The sequence below is a fragment of the Balaenoptera musculus genome, chromosome 3 (genome assembly GCF_009873245.2).
Source record: "Balaenoptera musculus isolate JJ_BM4_2016_0621 chromosome 3, mBalMus1.pri.v3, whole genome shotgun sequence".
Classification (NCBI taxonomy): domain Eukaryota; kingdom Metazoa; phylum Chordata; class Mammalia; order Artiodactyla; family Balaenopteridae; genus Balaenoptera; species Balaenoptera musculus.
The window spans coordinates 123,881,308-123,901,132 of record NC_045787.1 but is presented as its reverse complement, the minus strand read 5'-3'; the positions used below and the strand labels follow the sequence as shown (position 1 = coordinate 123,901,132).

The 19,825-nt window shown below is 39.4% G+C and overlaps 1 protein-coding gene across 1 annotated transcript in view; it reads left to right on the top strand.

Annotated features, from left to right (window-relative positions):
- Positions 1-19,825, top strand: part of HTR4 (5-hydroxytryptamine receptor 4) — a 166,402-nt gene that overhangs the window by 112,126 nt on the left and 34,451 nt on the right. Inside the window, exons 3-4 of the mRNA XM_036847934.1 lie at positions 2,582-2,707; positions 3,987-4,187. Of these exons, the coding sequence (XP_036703829.1) occupies positions 2,582-2,707; positions 3,987-4,187 (327 nt within the window). The remainder of the gene's footprint in view (positions 1-2,581; positions 2,708-3,986; positions 4,188-19,825) is intronic.

Here is a 19,825-nt window from a genome sequence, read left to right as displayed (position 1 = left end):
ACGCATGTATGTGGAACCTAGAAAAATGGTACAGATGAACCGGTTTGCAGTGCAGAAATTGAGATATAGATGTAGAGAACAAACGTATGGACACCAAGTGGGGAAGCGTCGGGGTGGTGGGGATGGTGTGATGAATTGGGCGATTGCGATTGACATGTATACACTGATGTGTATAGAATTGATGATTAATAACCTGCTGTATAAAAAAAGAAGTAAAATAAAATTCAAAAATTAAAAAGAAAAACCAAAAACTTTTGGGTTACTTATTAATGAAGCATCCAGAGAACCTCCTTAATTTTTTTCCTATTTATTTTAACAACATTTTCTAAGGAAAATTTATCATAAACCTCTAAGTAATTTTTAAAACATGTTTTAAAGAGAATATTCTATATACTTAAAGCATCATCTCTTGGTTAATTAGCTGTTTTAGCAAAGAGGGTATATTTTGCTTTAAGAAGTTTTCTTTATAATATGTAACTCTTATACAGTTAAGAGTTGTATGTTAAACGCACCAAAAAATAAAACAAAACAAAGTATTGTGGAATGAATGAATGAATGCATAAATCTATTCTTATTTCAAAGGACCGTCCTAAGATAGTTAAAAATAGCTTTTATGTCTTATCCTTGGGTCTTCTCTTGTCTAGGTAAAAGCTTTTCTATACCTGCAGCCTGTCTTCAAAGACATTGAAGAATAAACCTCACCATTATGAACACAGTGTCTTTCACTCAGCGAGTAATTGTGCACTTCCTATATACTGCATCTACCTTTACACTACACATGCTGTAGATTAGACACTGTGCCAGGAGCTGGGAATTGTGGTGAAAAAGATAACCAAAAGTGAGTCTGTGGGGGTAGGGCACAGACAATAACTGAAGTCATTTCAGATAACAATAAATGTTATAAAGAAAATGAAAAATGTTTGTTGGCTATGGCACATTAAATGGGAGTTAATTTTAATCTGCGACCTGAATATTGAGAAGAAGCATTCCAGGAAGAAGGCACAAGTGTAGAGACCTTGAGAGGGGATCAAGTTTCAGAGGGGCTCTGAGTCAGAACCTCCGAGAAGGACAAGGAAAAGAGCATTATCACCTCCTTTATTAGACACTTTACCTCAATGAACATGGCCTAAGATCAAAATAGTTTTGGATAGCCAAAACATGCTACTGAATTCTTTTTCCTCATTGAGTTAAATCTTACTTGTCCATTATTTGTACTGTCGATAGTTGGAATTTAGGTGTGGAAGGGTGATTTAGATGGACGTACCTCAAATTTCTTTTCATCCGAACCCTAGCCGTAAGGACTTCAGTGAAGCAATAAAACCACTGTGAGCAGAGTGGAACTTTCTGACTCCTTATTCCAGTTGTCACCTTGTCTTCCATGCCAGGCCTAATGGAAAAAGTTTTGGACAAAGCCAGAGCCCAGACTTCGTGGGCTGCTGCGATTTGGGACCAGCAGCCATCTTGGTTTTCAGTCAGAAGAGCTCAGTAAAGACAGATCTTTCTTGGTTCAATGGGACCTGTGTTCCGAGTGGTGGCCTACAGAACAAGCAGCTTCTCCCAGGCTAGCCACTAATGTGCTCTGACAACTCAGTTCCCCTCTCTGGGCCTTAGTTTCTCTGTATTGAAATGTGCGTTTGGGTCTAAGAGTTTTAAGATCCTTTGAAACTTCATTTAAAAAGAACATTTTACTACTCTATTAAAAGTGAAACTTTTCCTGTAACTTCTGAATAACCTGCATTCATTATGCTTTTATTGATAGGGGACACTCGCTTCCAAGTTAGTGAGACAAAATGCTGAGTTGACAATAGGAGGGCAGGGTTTATAGAATCAAATCAGTTGCTGAAATTTACAGGAACACAAATTGAACTGTTATATTGGGCACCAAAAGAAATGTAGTTCAGGGTAGTGAAAGGAGTCCCTGAGTTTATTGATTGTCTGCTGTCTTTCCCATGGGCTTTGCAGAATACGAGATCAGTTTGTCCAGGTCAGCCATATAAGAACAGCCTTCAGCCATGACCTACTCCTTGGACAGCCCACCTGCACACAGCAGCTTCTGCATGGGCTGGGATGCGGTACTGAAAACAGGGTGGTCTTTGTATTCACATAGTGGTTCAAGTTACCGTCATTCACTCATTCAATGTCATCTTTCCTTCATTCGATAAATATGAATGATACATTGAAATTGAATTTGTCAGTGGATAAAACAGACGACGTCCCTGCCTCATGGAGCTTACAACCTAGCTGAGTAGGTGTGCCAAACAAGAATCAACAAAATAACATTTCTGAGCACAAGCTGAGGTCAGTGCTCTGAAGGAAAGCTCAAGTTCTCTGATGGAGAAGCACTGTGCAATCTCAGGATAGTTAATCCACCTCTCTAAGCCTCCTCCTTCTCATGTAGGAGTTAACCAGGATAACATGTAAAGTGACAAGTGCAGACATTGGCATATATTAGGTGCACAGTACATGTGTGTTGCAGCTTTGATAGTGAAGTTACCTTCCTGAAGATGAATGAGGAAAAGACTAATTTTCTTTCCTGTGTCTCAGAGTTTCCTTCAGTTCTTTGTGTTTGTGTGTCTTCCAGTTCCAAGGAGGGTTTCGGGTCAGTGGAGAAGGTCGTGCTGCTCACATTTCTCTCGGCTGTTATCCTGATGGCAGTCTTGGGGAACCTGCTGGTGATGGTGGCTGTGTGCAGGGACAGGCAGCTCAGGTGAGTCACGTGAGGCAACCTCATGAGGAAACCTGGGTGGAGTTCTGGGCTCTCCCTGGAGAACTGAGGTCTGAATTTATAATTTCCATTATAATTTGTAATTATGAAGTGAAAAAGATTCATGGGAATGATGTTTGGAAAATAGAGCAGGGAAAAAAATCACATATAATCCCATAGTTCTAACATAACCAGTAGTACAAGCACGTAAGTGAATTTCTATCCTGTCTTTTTTCCTCTGTTTCCTATGTTGTTTTTTCTGTAATAGTTGTGATCACTCTATATATTATTGCTGAGAGCACATCTAATCTAACCTCCCCACTTTATTAATTGGTTCAGAGAAAGGGTAGCTGACTAGTAGTTGATCTAGGATTTAAACATGGGCCTTCTGCTCTTTCCGCTTCATCCTTGGCTGCAATTAGAATCACTTGAAGACCCTTTTAAAATTACTAATAGGTGGGATGAGTATGTCCCATGCAATATTTGTGATATACTTATATTAGAAAATTATTCATTGTTTATCTGAAATTCAAATTTAACTGGGCGCCCTATGTTTTATCTGGCAAACTTGGGGATGGGTAAGTGGGTCAATCACACAGAGTCCCTGGACTAATTGATCTGGGGTGAGACCTGGGCATCAGTACTTAGAAAAATTGACTAGGTGATTCTAGTGTGCAGCCTAGATTAAGAGCCACCAAGCCGTAAAAGGGGATAAAAGATGCAGTCCTATCTCATCTGCTGCTTCCTCTTTAAGCAAGACGTGCTCTAATCAAGAAAGTGTAAAAACTAAATTCTAACAAGCGTGGCAAATGTGAGGCACATGGTAGTCAAAGAGTGGAAGACAGTGGAATTTGACACTTTTTTTTAAGGGGGCCCCTTGGGAGGGTGTTCTGAGAATGACTAAACCGAGGCCTAAAGGGTAGATGGGGTGTAGCTAGGCCAATGGTGGGGAGAGAGAGCACCCTGTAAAAACCCTTGAGAGGGACTCTGTGCATTGGGGGCTCAAGTCAGGCCAGTGTGGTCACAGGGGAGGGCAAGAGAGGGCTTCTGGTGCAAAGGGGTCTGGAGAAGTCTGAAGTGACTAAACCATGCATGTGACAGAAGGGGAAACTGAATCTCACAGGATATGTTGCACATCTGACTTTTCTTTCCTTTTCTTCCCTCCCTTCTTTCCTTCTTTCTTTGCTTCCTTTCCCCCCTCTTTTCTCTCCTGCTCCTTTCCCCCTAACCTCTTTCCTTCATCCTTCCCGCTGCTTCCTCCCTTATACTTTTCCACCCACAGGAAAATAAAAACCAATTATTTCATTGTGTCTCTTGCCTTTGCGGATCTGCTGGTGTCAGTGCTGGTGATGCCCTTTGGTGCCATTGAGCTGGTTCAAGACGTCTGGATTTATGGGGAGATGTTTTGCCTCGTCCGGACATCTCTAGACGTCCTGCTCACAACGGCATCGATTTTTCACCTGTGCTGCATTTCTCTGGATAGGTAAGGCCAGAGCCATTTGCGTAGTGGAGCTCCGTGCTGGAGACAAAGCCGGATGGCTATTGGGCTGTGTCTTTCTTTCTTCCCTAATTCATTAGAGGAAATGAATCTCAGAGAGGTAAATCTGGCTATTCATGTATTCATTCACTCTCCAGCTTTAGCACAGCACCCTTTTTAGTCAGGCATTCTCTAAGGCGCTGCAGACGTAGAGATTAGTAAGGCCTAGAACCTGCCTGCAAGGAGCTTACAGTCTAAGCTGCAATCATGTTTCCCACAGATAGAGCCCTAAGTTTTATACTGATGGCACGAAGAAAATTCTGAGGATGCTGAGAAGCAAGAATTAATCTCTCTGCCCAGCAGTAGGCAGCAGGGTGGTTCAGAATGATAGTGTTCTGTTTGAACATGACCTTCTGAAAATGTGTCTGTATCATCATTTTATGTGCATATTTAGGTTTGTGCCTGTGACTGAGGAGGCTCTTTTCCAGAAAATCAAAGGTGATTATAAAATCCCCAATAATTGTTTGCTTTTTGGACCCAAGCTAGCATTTCATTCTTGTTGCATAAATGTGTTCTTCTTCTTCACATTTGACTTCAGGAGGCCTAATGATTTCTATCTTTGCCTCGTTTGTTGGAGGTACATGTTTACCATTTGTATCAGCACTTTTCATTTTCCAATTCCTGCTTATTTATATTCAATAATAAAGTCAGAATGCAATTGAAAAGTCAGACGATTACACTAACATATGCTGCCATCACTGTAGTCATATCTTAAGGGTAGTTCCCAAAAGAAAGTGTGGTGTGAAAAATCTCATATTATCAGAATTGCCAGGGACAATCTCTTACTGTCTCTTGATTAGTCCAGAAGACCCAGCTTTCCACCTAGTCTTGGGATAGGTCACTGTTTCTTTAGTAGAGGAATAGGAAGAATAGTTGACTTAAAATTAGAGATTGTGCTATATCTAAAATATGTACCTTTTACTGATGAACCTAGTGGCAGGGCAGGAATAAAGATGCAGACATAGAGAACAGACTTGAGGAAGGGGAAGAGGTGGGGGGGAAGGGGAAGCTGGGACGAAGTGAGGCAGTAGCACTGACATATACACACTACCAAATGTATAATGGATAGCTAGTGGGAAGCTGCTGCATAGCACAGGGGGATCAGCTTGATGCTTTGTGACCACCTAGAGGGGTGGGATAGGGAGGGTGGGAGGGAGGCTCAAGAGGGAGGGGATATGGGGATATATGTATACATATAGCTGATTCATGTTGTTGTATAGTAGAAACTAACAACATTGTAAAGCAATTATACTCCAATAAAGATATAAACATCTTTTTTTAATAAAATAAAATAAAATACGTACTTTTATACACTAAAGTCAGAGTTTTCCCAGATAATTACTCATGCTGTGAAAGATCCTTAGGGACTGAAACCTGCTGAGGGAACAGCAAATTCATCTCCTATTTTATGGAACAGGTGCTTATTGATTGGAATGGCAGGCGTAATGGCCTGCTCTATTTAAATTGTACATGTTCTCTCTCTCTTGCTCTGCCAAGAACGTATAGATGAATGTACGTAATTTAAATGCAATGTATAATGAGATTCCACTCTACAACTAGAAATGATACCATTGGTAAAACAGGACTGTTGGTTGGCAGGCAGAACCGTAGTGTCAGAGTTTGAAATCTGTGTTTATTAGCTTATTTACAACAATCTGATTTCAGTGCATGAAAGACTTTTTAAGACAGTCAGTATATACTGTAAAAAAAGTTCACATTAGAAAAAATAAAATGTGAGGAAACAGAAAATATATGGACATCCTGCAGGGTAGCCTGCATGTGACCGTTGCCAAAATAAGTCGTGAGACTGAAAGTATTATAGGAACTTGGAGAAGGCAAAGCTGAGAAGATGAGGGCACCTGGAGGTAACCTTGAGGTTTGGGCAAAAATCCTGAGCGGGTGGGGAGTGAAGAATGGGGGAAAATGTAGAATCATCTTCCTGATGTGGATGGTTTTCTCTGGGCAGCCTTGAGAGAAGAATTGAAGGTTTCCTAGGAAGGTTTGGCTTCAGAGTTCCAGGTTGACTGTCACCTTTTGAAACCATGAAATTTTCCCTGAGTAGTCCTCAGTTGTCATGAAGCAGTATGGGCTGGTAATTAAGAACCATCGGCTTTAGAACTGAGGTAATCCGGGTTCAAATCCCAGCTCAGCCAATTTTTAGCTCTGAGAATGGTGATAAGTTACTAAGCCTTGCTGAGCCTCGGTTTTCTTACCTCTGAAAATGCGGGCAATAGCACCTATTTTATCGGATGGCAGTTAGGGTGAAGTTACATGATCCATTTATGGCATAGCGTTGGCCCAGCTTGGTGCAGCCCTCCATGTTAGTGGATGTTAGTTCCAGTTTCTTGTAACTATCCATACAACTCATGATCTTTCTTACCAAACTTGGACCTCCTCAATGAATGGCTTTTCCAGCAGCTGCCACATCCAGAAACCAGGTAGTTACTCTTAACGTGGTCCTCCCTTATCCTCTACATTTAAATAATGACAAGTCCTACTGATTTTTCTTCCTGCACAGATCCTAGTCTATTTCTTCCCATTTCTGTCATCCTAGTGCAAACTAATATCATCTCTTGTATGTCGCTGCAACAATCTCCTATTTTATCCCCACTAATTTATCCGCTATTTTATCCCTGCTAATCCACTTGATACTTACAAGATCTCATAGCGATCTTTTAATACTGCAGCTCTTATCCCATTGTTCCTTTGCTTAAAACCCTTCAATGGCTGTTCATTGCACTGAGGATAAGACCAAACTCCTTGACCTGTAGGGTTTTGCACCATCTATTTCCTGTCTATGTTCCCATCCCCTCGTCATGCCCTTCATGCCCTTCACCAGCTTCACTCTTGACATTTTTTCTCTTTTTCCAGTGCTCTGTGCTCAGCCACTTCAGCCTTGGCTCATGCCTCTGCCCAGAAAGCTCCTTTGCTCCCTCCTCTCTTGAATGTCTTTCACATTTTAGCTCAATCCTCTCTTCCTTGCAGAAGTCCTCTCTGAGCCAATCAAAGCCATCCTTCTCCTTTGAAAACTTAGTGCAATTGTGATTAAAACCACAATTGATTTTTCTTTAATTTTTTCTTAAATGTCTCTATCTCCCCCAATGGGAAAAAGATCAAGGACATGAATAAGGACAAGGCTCCTCCCCTCACAGAACTTACCTTTTAATTGAGAGATTGATAGTTAACCAGTAATTACATAAACACTGATTTAGGTATTTTGTAAACACCATTGAACAAATGGACTGTTCAGCACATTCTCTTTTTTTAATAGTTCTGCCAATAATTCCATTTCCTTCTCTGATAGTGGACATAGAAATTCTAATACTGTAAGTTAAATGGAGTCAAATGGTTTTGTTTTCTTCTGGGAGTCTTGGAAACTTACCATTTATCTCCCATCATTTCCTGTCCCAAGAGTGACATTCTCATTGAGGTAGAAGGTTCACTCTGGATGTTACAGGACATTTTAGTCTGAAAGAGTATGATTTATTTACATCTAGCTTCTGTTTTGCTGTATTCCTCCCAGCATGACAATTGGGCTGTCATGAGACAGCCCGAAGTACAGAGTGAATGTCTCAGAGAGGTGTGATGTTGCTGCTCGCCAAGTGACTCCTGGCAAGATATCTTGTCCTTCTCTCTAAAGCTGCCCTGAGTCTTTGGGGGGTGACTGATACAGGGTAGTGCCTCTCGAGCAAGAATGCTCACCTTGATTCCTAATTCCACCCAGATGGCAGACCTCTGTATCAAAGTAAAATGCAAGACTTCATTAATATATTATTGAATGCATTTCTCCAACCACCATCTTCTATCCACTGTGCTTCCTGGTGCTTTGAGAATTGAAACCTATTAATGAAAGTTTATTGACTCATTAGAAGTATTTTCCAAAATATGATTGAAATACATGCATCATATAGTATGGGTCACGGGAGGTCAAAAACTGCATTAAAGCTTTACATACAGTTGATTATTTTAAATCTAAGGTTACTGTGAAAATTAAAACCAACCAAGTATTTGTAACAGAGTACTGGTTTTTAATGTGGAATATAATGCAGCCATTAAAAACCATGAGAAATAGCTCATGTGTTGTCCTAGAAAGATATCACTGGTTTATTATGTGGGGAAAAAAAGCAAGTTTCAGACTCTAATGTTTAGAATAATTCCACTTTTGTAAAGTAAATATATAGGTGTTTGTATCTGGGTGTACATGAATGAGTGAGTGTGAGAGAGAGTAGGAATGAAATTGTACCAAACTATTAACAATGGTTATATGGGCGCAGTAGGGGGTAGTGTTGGTTAGGCTGGATGGTCATTTGGATTTTGGTTGGGAGCCTTCATTTTTACTAATTTCTGAAATATGTATTCAGTTTTCTCTTTGCTAGAAGTTAACACCTCTTGAATGATAAGCATGTCCACAATAGCCTTTTAGCTGAAAGTGCTCCTGGGACAGCACATTCCTCAAATTGCTGAGAACATTCTGACTTTAGTGTTAAAAGTTCCCTCTGAGGTCAGAACAAGGTGGGGAGCATGGACATCTTTCTGATCAGTGAGTTCTCTCTGTTTCCTCACAAAATGCCCTAGAATCTCCCCCCAAGGGAGCCTTCACCATCTCCTGTTGGCAGATTCTTCCTCTCGAAGACCCTCACCTTCATCTTTGATCACCCCACCCCAGTTCATGACCTTGTGTTTGATCTATTTCAACAAGATCTTTTATAATCATCACAGTTAAAAAAAAATCGTAATAATAATACCTGAGCATTGTAAAAAAAAAAAGGTCATCATTTCACAAGTAATAATGTAAAAATGTCCCCATTTCTTCCTCTCCACCTCCACCACTGTACACCCTAGAGTTAACAACTGTAAATAGTAGCCCCCTCTAAATCCCAATCGTTTCATATACAATAAGCAAACTTGTTATGTGAACATGTCTTTAGTTTATTCAAATGGGTTTATGTTTTAAATAAGACTTTGAAGAGGGCTTTCTCTGTATATATCCTAATGAATTGCCTGAGTATAGTGTTTTTACCAACTTGCTTCCCGGATGATGTATTACTAAGGTATTTTTCAGCATCATGTAACAAGATAAACTGATTGGTTCATAGCTGAAAAGTCAGGCTTCAGACATTGCTCTGCAGGGCTTGAACATTATCATCTAGTCTAGCTCTCTCCCCGTGTCTCTGTCTCCCTCTCCTTTTTGTCTCCTTCTTTCCTTCTCTTTCTCTCTGTGTCTCCCTCTCTGTCTCTATGTCTCTATGTCTGTCCCCATATTTATATCTCTCTCTTTGTCCCTATGCTGTTTTGTTGTTGGATTCATTCTCAGGCTGTGTTCAGAAAAATAGCTATAGTCAAACATGTGTCTTAAACCATCCTTAACTCATGAGTCCAAAGAAGAGAAACAAATGCTATTTCTCATTGAAGAACTTTGGTTGGCTTTGCTTGAGTCAGACACTCTCCTCATGATTAACCATCGTGGTGTGGGGATGACACAGCAGGTTGCTGGGCAGAGGTGAGGCACTGTGACTGCCAGCTTTACCAGAAGCATATGTTGCAGGAAAATGGCATTTCCCTCTGGAAAGAGGGATGTTGGGCAGACGAGGATAGCAGATATCAACTTCTCTTAAGCTGACCAAAGGACTTACAGGTATCTTTATGGAGCCTCCACAACATGACAGAGGTGTGTCATCCCCAAGTCTTCTTTATATTATGCCACATATTGCTAGATCCTTCCACTGGCTTCATATGCCATACTTCTCAGACTTTTAACCATTCCTATCCTCTTTCTCTGATCATGCTGTATTTTGCCCTGCATTTGGCTCAAATGTAGTTCCCTTCAAAACAGCTATTTCACTTCATTGAGGATACCATCATCTATAGCATTGCAAGATTTTCTCTTTGATATGTCCATCTGAATTGTCACCCTTCCTCTTGGCAGCCCAGGAATTTGATGTGTTTTATCTGCAAAAATCCTCCAATAGTTCCTCAGTCACAGATTTTCTTTTAAAACAATTTTGCTTGTATAGTAAAACATACAATTCTGACTCAAAGATTGCATATTTCATCCTGTGCTGGAGATAAGTGTGCCTGCATTTCTTAACGATCTCCCTGGAGCATAACTCAATTTTGTAATGTATAAATGAAGTGTCTGTCACTGTGAACTTGTGTCACACAATTACATTTGTTTTCCCAATAGGATTGAAATACGTTTCTGCAAGGAGTGGGGATTATAAGTTTCCCCTTCTCACATACTCTTTGAGGTTCATGCTTTGTATGTAATAATAATATTTGTTGAGTTTCATGCTAGAGGATATGAAATCTTATTTTTATATTAATTTCATTAAATATTTATTGAGTACTTACTAATTGCCACAAGGTGAGTAGAGCACTGGAAGTGCAGTGGTGAACAATCAGAAAAGCTCTGAATCACAGAGATTTTAGTCTAGTGGAGAATACAGATAGTGAATAGGTTATTATAGTAAAATTGGTGGTCATTGAAATAGAATAAGGGGAAGTCAAGGAAGTCGTTGGAGCATGTGACCTCCAGTGCAGGGAAAGCTTTCAGAAGAAGTGTTGCTGAAGCTAGGATCTGTAGATGATGTAGATGCCAGTAGGTGAAGGGGGAGAGGGTGAGGTATGGGGAGTGACAGTTCTAGAAATCAGCATGTGCAAAGCCCCAGAGGTTTTTCAGTTTCACATTATCGAATATAGGCTAAATTCTTAGCTTATCTTTCAGTCCTTTTCCCAGAATTATCCTCAGTCTATGCCTTTCCTATCTCTACTCCCACCCATGAGTGGTCTGTTATCATTTCCTGAGTATGGTGTGTTTCCTTGTAATTCCATGTTGCACCTGTGTCTTGAGTTCCTTTTCTTTTCCTGGTGGACATCCACCCTTCTTCAATACTCACCTTCTCCACTAACTGGCTGAGCTTCATTCCCAAAGAAAATTTGTTATTTCTTTCTCTGAGCTCCCACAGAATGTTAAATATTAACATAGCAGTTATCACTCATTTTAATAATTGGTTTATTTATCTGTCTCACCCTAGACTACCAGCTCCTTGAGAGTCAGCCTTTATCTCATCCGTTTCTGTGTTCTTCTTACAGATCCCCAGTAGCTGCTCCAGGCATGTTTAGCTGAGCATAGAATGCTCTCAGATGTGACTTGTGGTTTGATATGACTTTAGTGTTAGATTTTCTACCCTTTTAGAAATCTTGATATATAGATATATAAGAACGAGGCCTGGGGTGCTAGGTTTCCTGGATTCAATCCCAGATTGACCAGTTACCAATTGTATGATCTTAAAGAAGTTATTGAAATTCTCTGGGTTTTATCTTCTCATCAGCAAAATTGTATTAATTATAGTATATTCCATTTGGAGTTTGTGAAGACTAAATTACTGATTATATGCAAAGAACGTAAACTAGTGTGTGGCAACTAGTAAGCATTCAATAAATGTTAACTACAGTTATTATTCCATTATTGTTTCCCTTTCCCAATGCAAATTCCTGGTGACTATTGTGGGTGCCTTCCTAGACACTGATACTTGTCTTTTTCTTCCTATTTGCATAGCTGAGTGTCCTTCAAGGTTAGACCCTCAGCCTTCCAGCCCTGGGTATCTCCCTTCTCTTTTTTAGAGAGCTCACCCATCCTGTGGCTTTGCTTGCACCTCTGCCCTCATCTCTCCTGCAGTCTTGTCCCATGCTGGGTCCTCTGGCCTCTGTTGAACAGCTAGCTGCCTGTTCGACATCTTGCCTTAAGCATCTTTCTGTCGTCTCAAACCCAGTGTGCTCAAAGTGGAAATTTCCATCGTAAACAGATATCCTCTTCCACTTTGTACATCAAAGGTGCATTTATTAGTCAGCTTTTAGTCATTTAAAGGTAATTCTCTGAGGACATCTTTTATTTATCTACCATGACCAGCTGGATGCCAAGTCATAGCTATATTTTCATAAATATCTTTCAAATCCATCTTCCTCCTTTTTATACATTTTTTCATCCCATTTCAGATTATTGCAGTAGCTTCTTAGTTATTATTCCTGTGTATTATCTTATCTGTCGGGTTAATATTTAAATATGTCTTTTTTCTTGTGTCCTCAGCTAAAAAAGCTTAAAGGGCACTGCATACTTCCTCTTCCTAGATAGGGGTACTTTTGTCTAGGCTTGCTTTCTGTCAGCATTACCAGGGCATGGACTTTGGCAAATGTAGGTTTAAGTCCCAGTTCTACCATATCCTGGCTGTGTGATGTTGGGCAAATGGATTAAATTCTCTGAGCCTCAGTTTCCTTATATTTAAAATGTGGATGTTGAATGTTGCCTTGCAGAGTTGCTGTAGGAATTAGATATAATGTAGAATATACTTCTGACACAGAGTATGTTCTCCAAAAATAGGTGGTGTGTATAGTAGGAATAATAGTAATTGTAGCAGAGAAGGAAGTGGATAATTATTACAGTTAGAGAAATGCTATGTCACAGATATCTACAAGGTACTATAAAAAACCAGGGCAGAGGGTGTTCCCTGGCGGTCCAGTGGTTAGGACTTGGCTCTTTCACAGCTGGGGCCTGGGTTCACTCCCTGGTTGGGGAACTAAGATCCCACAAGTCACGTGGCATGGCCAAAAAAAACCCCCCAAAAACCAAAAAAACCAGGACAGAGATGGAGAATCAATCCATATCTCTGACAGAAGGGAGTCTCTCCCCTGTGTTCCCTGTTCATGATCTTATGTTGATGCATGCTAGATTTTTTATGTGACAGCTCCTGGCTCCAAGAAACCAAGAGTCCTCTTAACAATTGGGCCTGGGACTGGCATACAACACTTCCAATGTACTCTGTTGGTCAAACAAGTCACAGGGCAGCCCTGTGGGAAGGGGACAGGTGCCTTACCTCTGGATGAGAGAAGTAGCCATCTTTTTTTTTTTTTTTTCTTTTTTAACATCTTTATTGGAGTATAATTGCTTTACAATGGTGTGTTAGTTTCTGCTGTATAACAAAGTGAATCAGCTATACATATACATATATCCCCATATACCCCCCCTCTTGCATCTCCCTCCCTCTCACCCTCCCTATCCCACCCCTCTAGGTGGTCACAAAGCACTGAGCTGATCACCCTGTGCTATGCGGCTCCTTCCCACTAGCTTTCTATTTTACATTTGGTAGTGTATATATGTCCATGCCACTCTCTCACTTCGTCCCAGCTTACCCTTCTCCCTCCCCGTGTCCTCAAGTCCATTCTCTACGTCTGTGTCTTTATTCCTGTCCTGCCCCTAGGTTCTTCAGAACCATTTTTTTTTTTTTTTTTAGGTTCCATATATATGTGTTAGTATACGGTATTTGTATTTCTCTTTCTGACTTACTTCACTCTGTATGACAGACTCTGGGTCCATCCACCTCACTACAAATAACTCAATTTCGTTTCTTTTTATGGCTGAGTAATATTCCATTGTATATATGTGCCACATCTTCTTTATCCATTCATCTGTCGATGGACACTTAGGTTGCTTCCATGTCCTGGCTATTGTAAATAGAGCTGCAATGAACATTTTGGTACATGACTCTTTTTGAGTTGTGGTTTTCTCAGGGTATATGCCCAGTAGTAGGATTGCTGGGTCGTATGGTAGTTCTATTTTTAGTTTTTTAAGGAACCTCCGTACTGTTCTCCATAGTGGCTGTATCAATTTACATTCCCACCAACAGTGGAAGAGGGTTCCCTTTTCTCCACACCCTCTCCAGCATTTCTTGTTTGTAGATTTTTTGACGATGGCCATTCTGACCAGTGTGAGATGATATCTCATTGTAGTTTTGATTTGCATTTCTCTAATGATTAATGATGTTGAGCATTCTTTCATGTGTTTGTTGGCAATCTGTATATCTTCTTTGGAGACATGTCTATTTAGGTCTTCTGCCCATTGTTATATTGGGTTGTTTGTTTTTTTGATATTGAGCTGCATGAGTTGCTTGTATGTTTTGGAGATTAATACTTTGTCAGTTGCTTCATTTGCAAATATTTTCTCCCATTCTGAGGGTTGTCTTTTCGTCTTGTTTATGGTTTCCTTTGCTGTGCAAAAGCTTTTAAGTTTCATTAGGTCCCATTTGTTTATTTTTGTTTTTATTTCCATTTCTCTAGGAGGTGGGTCAAAAAGGATCTTGCTGTGATTTATGTCATAGAGTGTTCTACCTATGTTTTCCTCTAAGAGTTTGATGGTGTCTGGCCTTACATTTAGGTCTTTAATCTGTTTTGAGTTTATTTTTGTGTATGATATTAGGGAGTGCTCTAATTTCATTCTTTTACATGTAGCTGTCCAGTTTTCCCAGCACCACTTATTGAAGAGACTGTCTTTTCTCCACTGTATATGCTTGCCTCCTTTATCAAAGATAAGGTGACGATATGTGCGTGGGTTTATCTCTGGGCTTTCTATCCTGTTCCATTGATCTATATTTCTGTTTTTGTGCCAGTACCATACTGTCTTGATTACTGTAGCTTTGTAGTATAGTCTGAAGTCTGGGAGCCTGATTCCTGCAACGCCATTTTTCTTTCTCAAGATTGCTTTGGCTATTCAGGGTCTTTTGTGTTTCCAAACAAATTGTGAAATTTTTTGTTCTAGTTCTCTGAAAAATGCCATTGGTAGTTTGACAGGGATTGCATTGAATCTATAGATTGCTTTGGGTAGTACAGTCCTTTTCACAATGTTCATTCTTCAAATCCAAGAACATTGTATACCTCTCCATCTGTTTGTAACATCTTTATTTTCTTTCATCAGTGTCTTATAGTTTTCTGCATACAGGTCTTTTGTCTCCTCAAGTAGGTTTATTCCTAGGTATTTTATTCTTTTTGTTGCAGTGGTAAATGGGAGTGTTTCCCTAATTTCTCTTTCAGATTTTTCATCATTAGTGTATAGGAATGCAAGAGATTTCTGTGCATTAATTTTGTGTCCTGCTACTTTACCAAATTCATTGATTAGCTCTAGTACTTTTCTGGTAACATCTTTAGGATTCTCTATGTATAACATCATGTCATCTGCAAACAGTGACAGCTTAGCTTCTTCTTTTCCAATGTAGATTCCTTTTATTTCTTTATCTTCTCTGATTGCTGTGGCTAGAGCTTCCAAAACTGTGTTGAATAATAATGGTGAGAGTGGACAACCTTGTCTTGCTCCTGATCATAGAGGAAATGGTTTCAGTTTTTCACCATTGAGAATGATGTTTGCTGAGGGTTTGTCATATCTGGCCTGCATTATGTTGAGGTAACTTCCCTCTATGCCTACTTTCTGGAGGGTTTTTATCATAAATGGGTGTTGAAATTTGTCAAAAGCTTTTTCTGCATCAATTGAGATGATCATATGGTTTTTATCCTTCAGTTTGTTAATATGGTGTATCACATTGATTGATTTGCATACATTGAAGAATCCTTGCATTCCTGGGATAAACCCCACTTGATCATGGTGTGTGATCCTTTTAATGTGCTGTTGGATTATGTTTGCTAGTTTTCTGTTGAGGATTTTTGCATCTATGTTCATCAGTGATATTGGCATGTAGTTTTCTTTTTTTGTGACATCTTTGTCTGGTTTTGGTATCAGGGTGATGGTGGCCTCGTAGAATGAATTTGGGAGTGTTCCACCCTCTGCTATATTTTGGAAGAACTTGAGAATGATAGGTGTTAGCTCTTCTCTAAACGTTTGATAGAATTCGCCTGTGAAGCCATCTGGTCCTGGGCTTCTGTTTGTTGGAAGATTTTTAATCACAGTTTCAATTTCAGTGCTTGTGATTGGCCTGTTTATATTTTCTATTTCTTCCTGGTTCAGTCTTGGAAGGTTGTGCTTTTCTAAGAATTTGTCCATTTCTTCCAGGTTGTCCATTTTATTGGCACATAGTTGCTTGTAATAATCTCTCAGGATCCTTTGTATTTCTTCAGTGTCAGTGGTTACTTCTCCTTTTTCATTTCTAATTATATTGATTTGAATCTTCTCCCTTTTTTTCTTGATGAGTCTAGCTAATGGTTTATCAATTTTGTTTACCTTCTCAAAGAACCAGCTTTTAGTTTTATTGATCTTTGCTATCGTTTCCTTCATTTCTTTTACATTTATTTCTGATTTGATTTTTATGGTTTCTTTCCTTCTGCTATCTTTGGGGTTTTTTTGTTCTTCTTTCTCTAATTGCTTTAGGTGTAAGGTTAGGTTGTTTATTTGAGATGTTTCTTGTTTCTTGAGGTAGGATCGTATTGCTGTAAACAATACAATGGAATTGCTTTTGCTTCATTCCATAGATTTTGGATCATCGGGTTTTCATTGTCATTTGTTTCTAGGTATTTTTTGATTTCCTCTTTGATTTCTTCAGTGTTCTCTTGGTTATTTAGTAGTGTATTATTTAGCCTCCACGTGTTTGTATTTTTTACAGATTTTTTCCTGTAATTGATGTCTAGTCTCATAGCGTTGTGGTCGGAAAAGATACTTGATATGATTTCAAGTTTCTTAAATTTACCAAGGCTTGATTTGTGACCCAAGATATGATCTATCCTGGAGAATGTTCCATGAGCACTTGAGAAGAAAGTATATTCTGTTGCTTTTGGATGGAATGTCCTATAAATATCAATTAATTCCATCTTGTTTAATGTATCATTTAAAGCTTGTGTTTCCTTATTTATTTTTATTTTGGATGCTCTATCCATTGGTGAAAGTGGGGTGTTAAAGTCCTCTACTATGATTGTGTTACTGTCGATTTCCCCTTTTATGGCTGTTAGCATTTGCCTTATGTATTGAGGTGCTGCTATGTTGGGTGCATAAATGTTTGCAGTTGTTATATCTTCTTCTTCTTGGATTGATCCCTTGATCATTCTGTAGTGTCCTTCTTTGTCTTTTGTAATAGTCTTTATTTTAAAGTCTATTTTGTCTGATACGAGAATTGCTACTCCAGCTTTCTTTTGATGTCCATTTGCATGGAATATCTTTTTCCATCCCCTCACTTTCAGTCTGTATGTGTCCCTAGGTCTGAGGTGGGTCTCTTGTAGACAGCATATATACGGGTCTTGTGTTTGTATCCATTCAGCCAGTATATATCATTTGGTTGGAGCATTTAATCCATTTACATTTAAGGTAGTTATCAATATGTATGTTCCTATTCCCATTTTCTTAATTGCTTTGGGTTTGTTATTGTAGGTCTTTTCCTTCTCTTGTGTTTCCTGCCTAGAGAAGTTCCTTTAGCATTTGTTGTAAAGCTGGTTTGGTGTTTCTGAATTCTCTTAGCTTTTGCTTGTCTGTAAAGGTTGTAATTTCTCCATCGAATCTGAAGGAGACCCTTGCTGGGTAGAATAAACTTGGTTGTAGATTTTTCCCTTTCATCACTTTAAATATGTCCTGCCACTCCCTTCTGGCTTGCAGAGTTTCTGCTGAAAGATCAGCTGTTAACCTTATGGGGATTCCCTTGTATGTTATTTGTTGCTTTTCTCTTGCTGCTTTTAATATATTTTCTTTGTATTTAATTTTTGATAGTTTGATTAATATGTGTCTTGGTATGTTTTTCCTTGGATTTATCCTGTATGGGACTCTCTGCACTTCCTGGACTTGTTTAACTATTTCCTTTCCCGTATTAAGGAAGTTTTCAACTATAATCTCTTCAAATATTTTCTCAGTCCCTTTCTTTTTCTCTTCTTCTTTGGGACCCCTATAATTTGAATGTTGGTGCATTTAGTGTTGTCCCAGAGATCTCTGAGACTGTCCTCAATTCTTTTCATTCTTTTTTCTTTATTCTGCTCTGCGGTAGTTATTTCCACTCTTTAATCTTCCAGGTCACTTATCCGTTCTTCTGTCTCAGTTATTCTGCTATTGATTCCTTCTAGAGAATTTTTAATTTCATTTATTGTTTTGTTCATCATTGTTTGTTTGCTCTTTAGTTCTTCTAGGTCCTTGTTAAACGTTTCTTGTATTTTCTCCATTCTATTTCCAAGATTTTGGATCATCTTTACTATCATTACTCTGAATTCTTTTTTAGGTAGACTGCCTATTTCCTCTTCATTTGTTTGGTCTGGTTGGTTTTTACCGTGCTCCTTCATCTGCTGTGTATTTTTCTGTCTTCTCATTTTGCTTAATTAATTCCATTTGGTGTCTCCTTTTCACAGGCTACAGGTTTGTAGTTCCTGTTGTTTTTGGTGTCTGCCTCCAGTGGGTAAGGTTGGTTCAGTGGGTTGTGTAGGCTTCCTGGTGGAAGGGACTGGTGCCTGTGTTCTGGTTGATGAGGCTGGATCTTGTCTTTCTTATGGGGAAGACCACATCCGTTGGTGTGTTTTGGGGTGTCTGTGAACTTATTATGATTTTAGGCAGTCTCTCTGCAAATGGGTCAGGTTGTGTTCCTGTCTTGTAGTTATTTGGCATGGGGTGTCCAGCACTGTAGCTTGCTGGTCGTTGAGTGGAGCTGGGTCTTAGCATTGAGATGGACATCTCTGGGAGAGCTCTCGCCGATTGATATTACATGGGGCCAGGAGGTCTCTGGTGGACCAGTGTCCTGAACTTGGCTCTCTCACCTCAGAGGCTCAGGCCTGACACGTGGGTGGAGCGCCAAGGCCCTGTCAGCCACATGGCTCATAAGAAAAGAGGAAAAAAAAAGAGAATGAAAGAAAAAAATAAATAAATAAATAAAATAATGTTATTAAAATAAAAAAACTTATTAAAAATAAAAAAGTAATAAAAAGAAAGAAAGAAAGAAAGAAGAGAGCAACCAAACCAATAAACAAATCTACCAATGATAGCAAGTGCTAAAACTATACTTAAAAAAAAAAAAAAAAGGACAGACAGAACCCTAGGATAAGTGGTAAAAGCAAAGCTATAGTGAGAAAAATCACACAAAGAAGCATACACATACACACTCACAAAAAGAGAAAAAGGAAAAAAAAAAAGAAAAAAATATATATATAAAGGAAGAGAGCAACCAAATCAGTAAACAAATCTACCAATGATAATAAGCTCTAAATACTAAACTAAGATAAACATAAAATCAGAAAGAAATTAGATGCAGAAAGCAAACCCCAAGTCTACAGTTGCTCCCAAAGTGCACCAACTCAATTTTGGGATGATTGTTGTCTATTCAGTTATTCTAGAGATGCAGCGTACATCATGTTGATTGTGGAGATTTAATCCGCTGCTCCTGAGCCTTCTGGGAAAAATTTCCCTTTCTCTTCTTTGTTCGCACAGCTCCTGGGGTTCAGCTTTGGATTTGGCCCTGCCTCTGCATCTAGGTCACCTGACGGCATCTGTTACCCACCCAGACAGGATGGGGTTAAAGTAGCAGCTGATTAGGGGTCTCTGGCTCAGTCAGGCTGGGGGGGTGGGAGGGGTCTTTAGCTGATCTGGATTGGAAATTTGAGCTCAGTGATCACCCAAGATGCTGTCTTCAGCCATCTCAGTTAGAAGAGCTGGGCCTGGATTAAGTCTATGAGAGGATACTGCATCTAATCAACCCCATTGATTGTAGCCAGTATGGTCTCATCATTTCCATTCACCTTAGGGACCAACTCATTTACCTTTTGTTTCTTAGAATCAACTACTAAGAGAGATGTTGAACCCAGTGGCTTCTATTTTATTTGTTAAATAATTTAGAGTCCCTGGTTCCAAA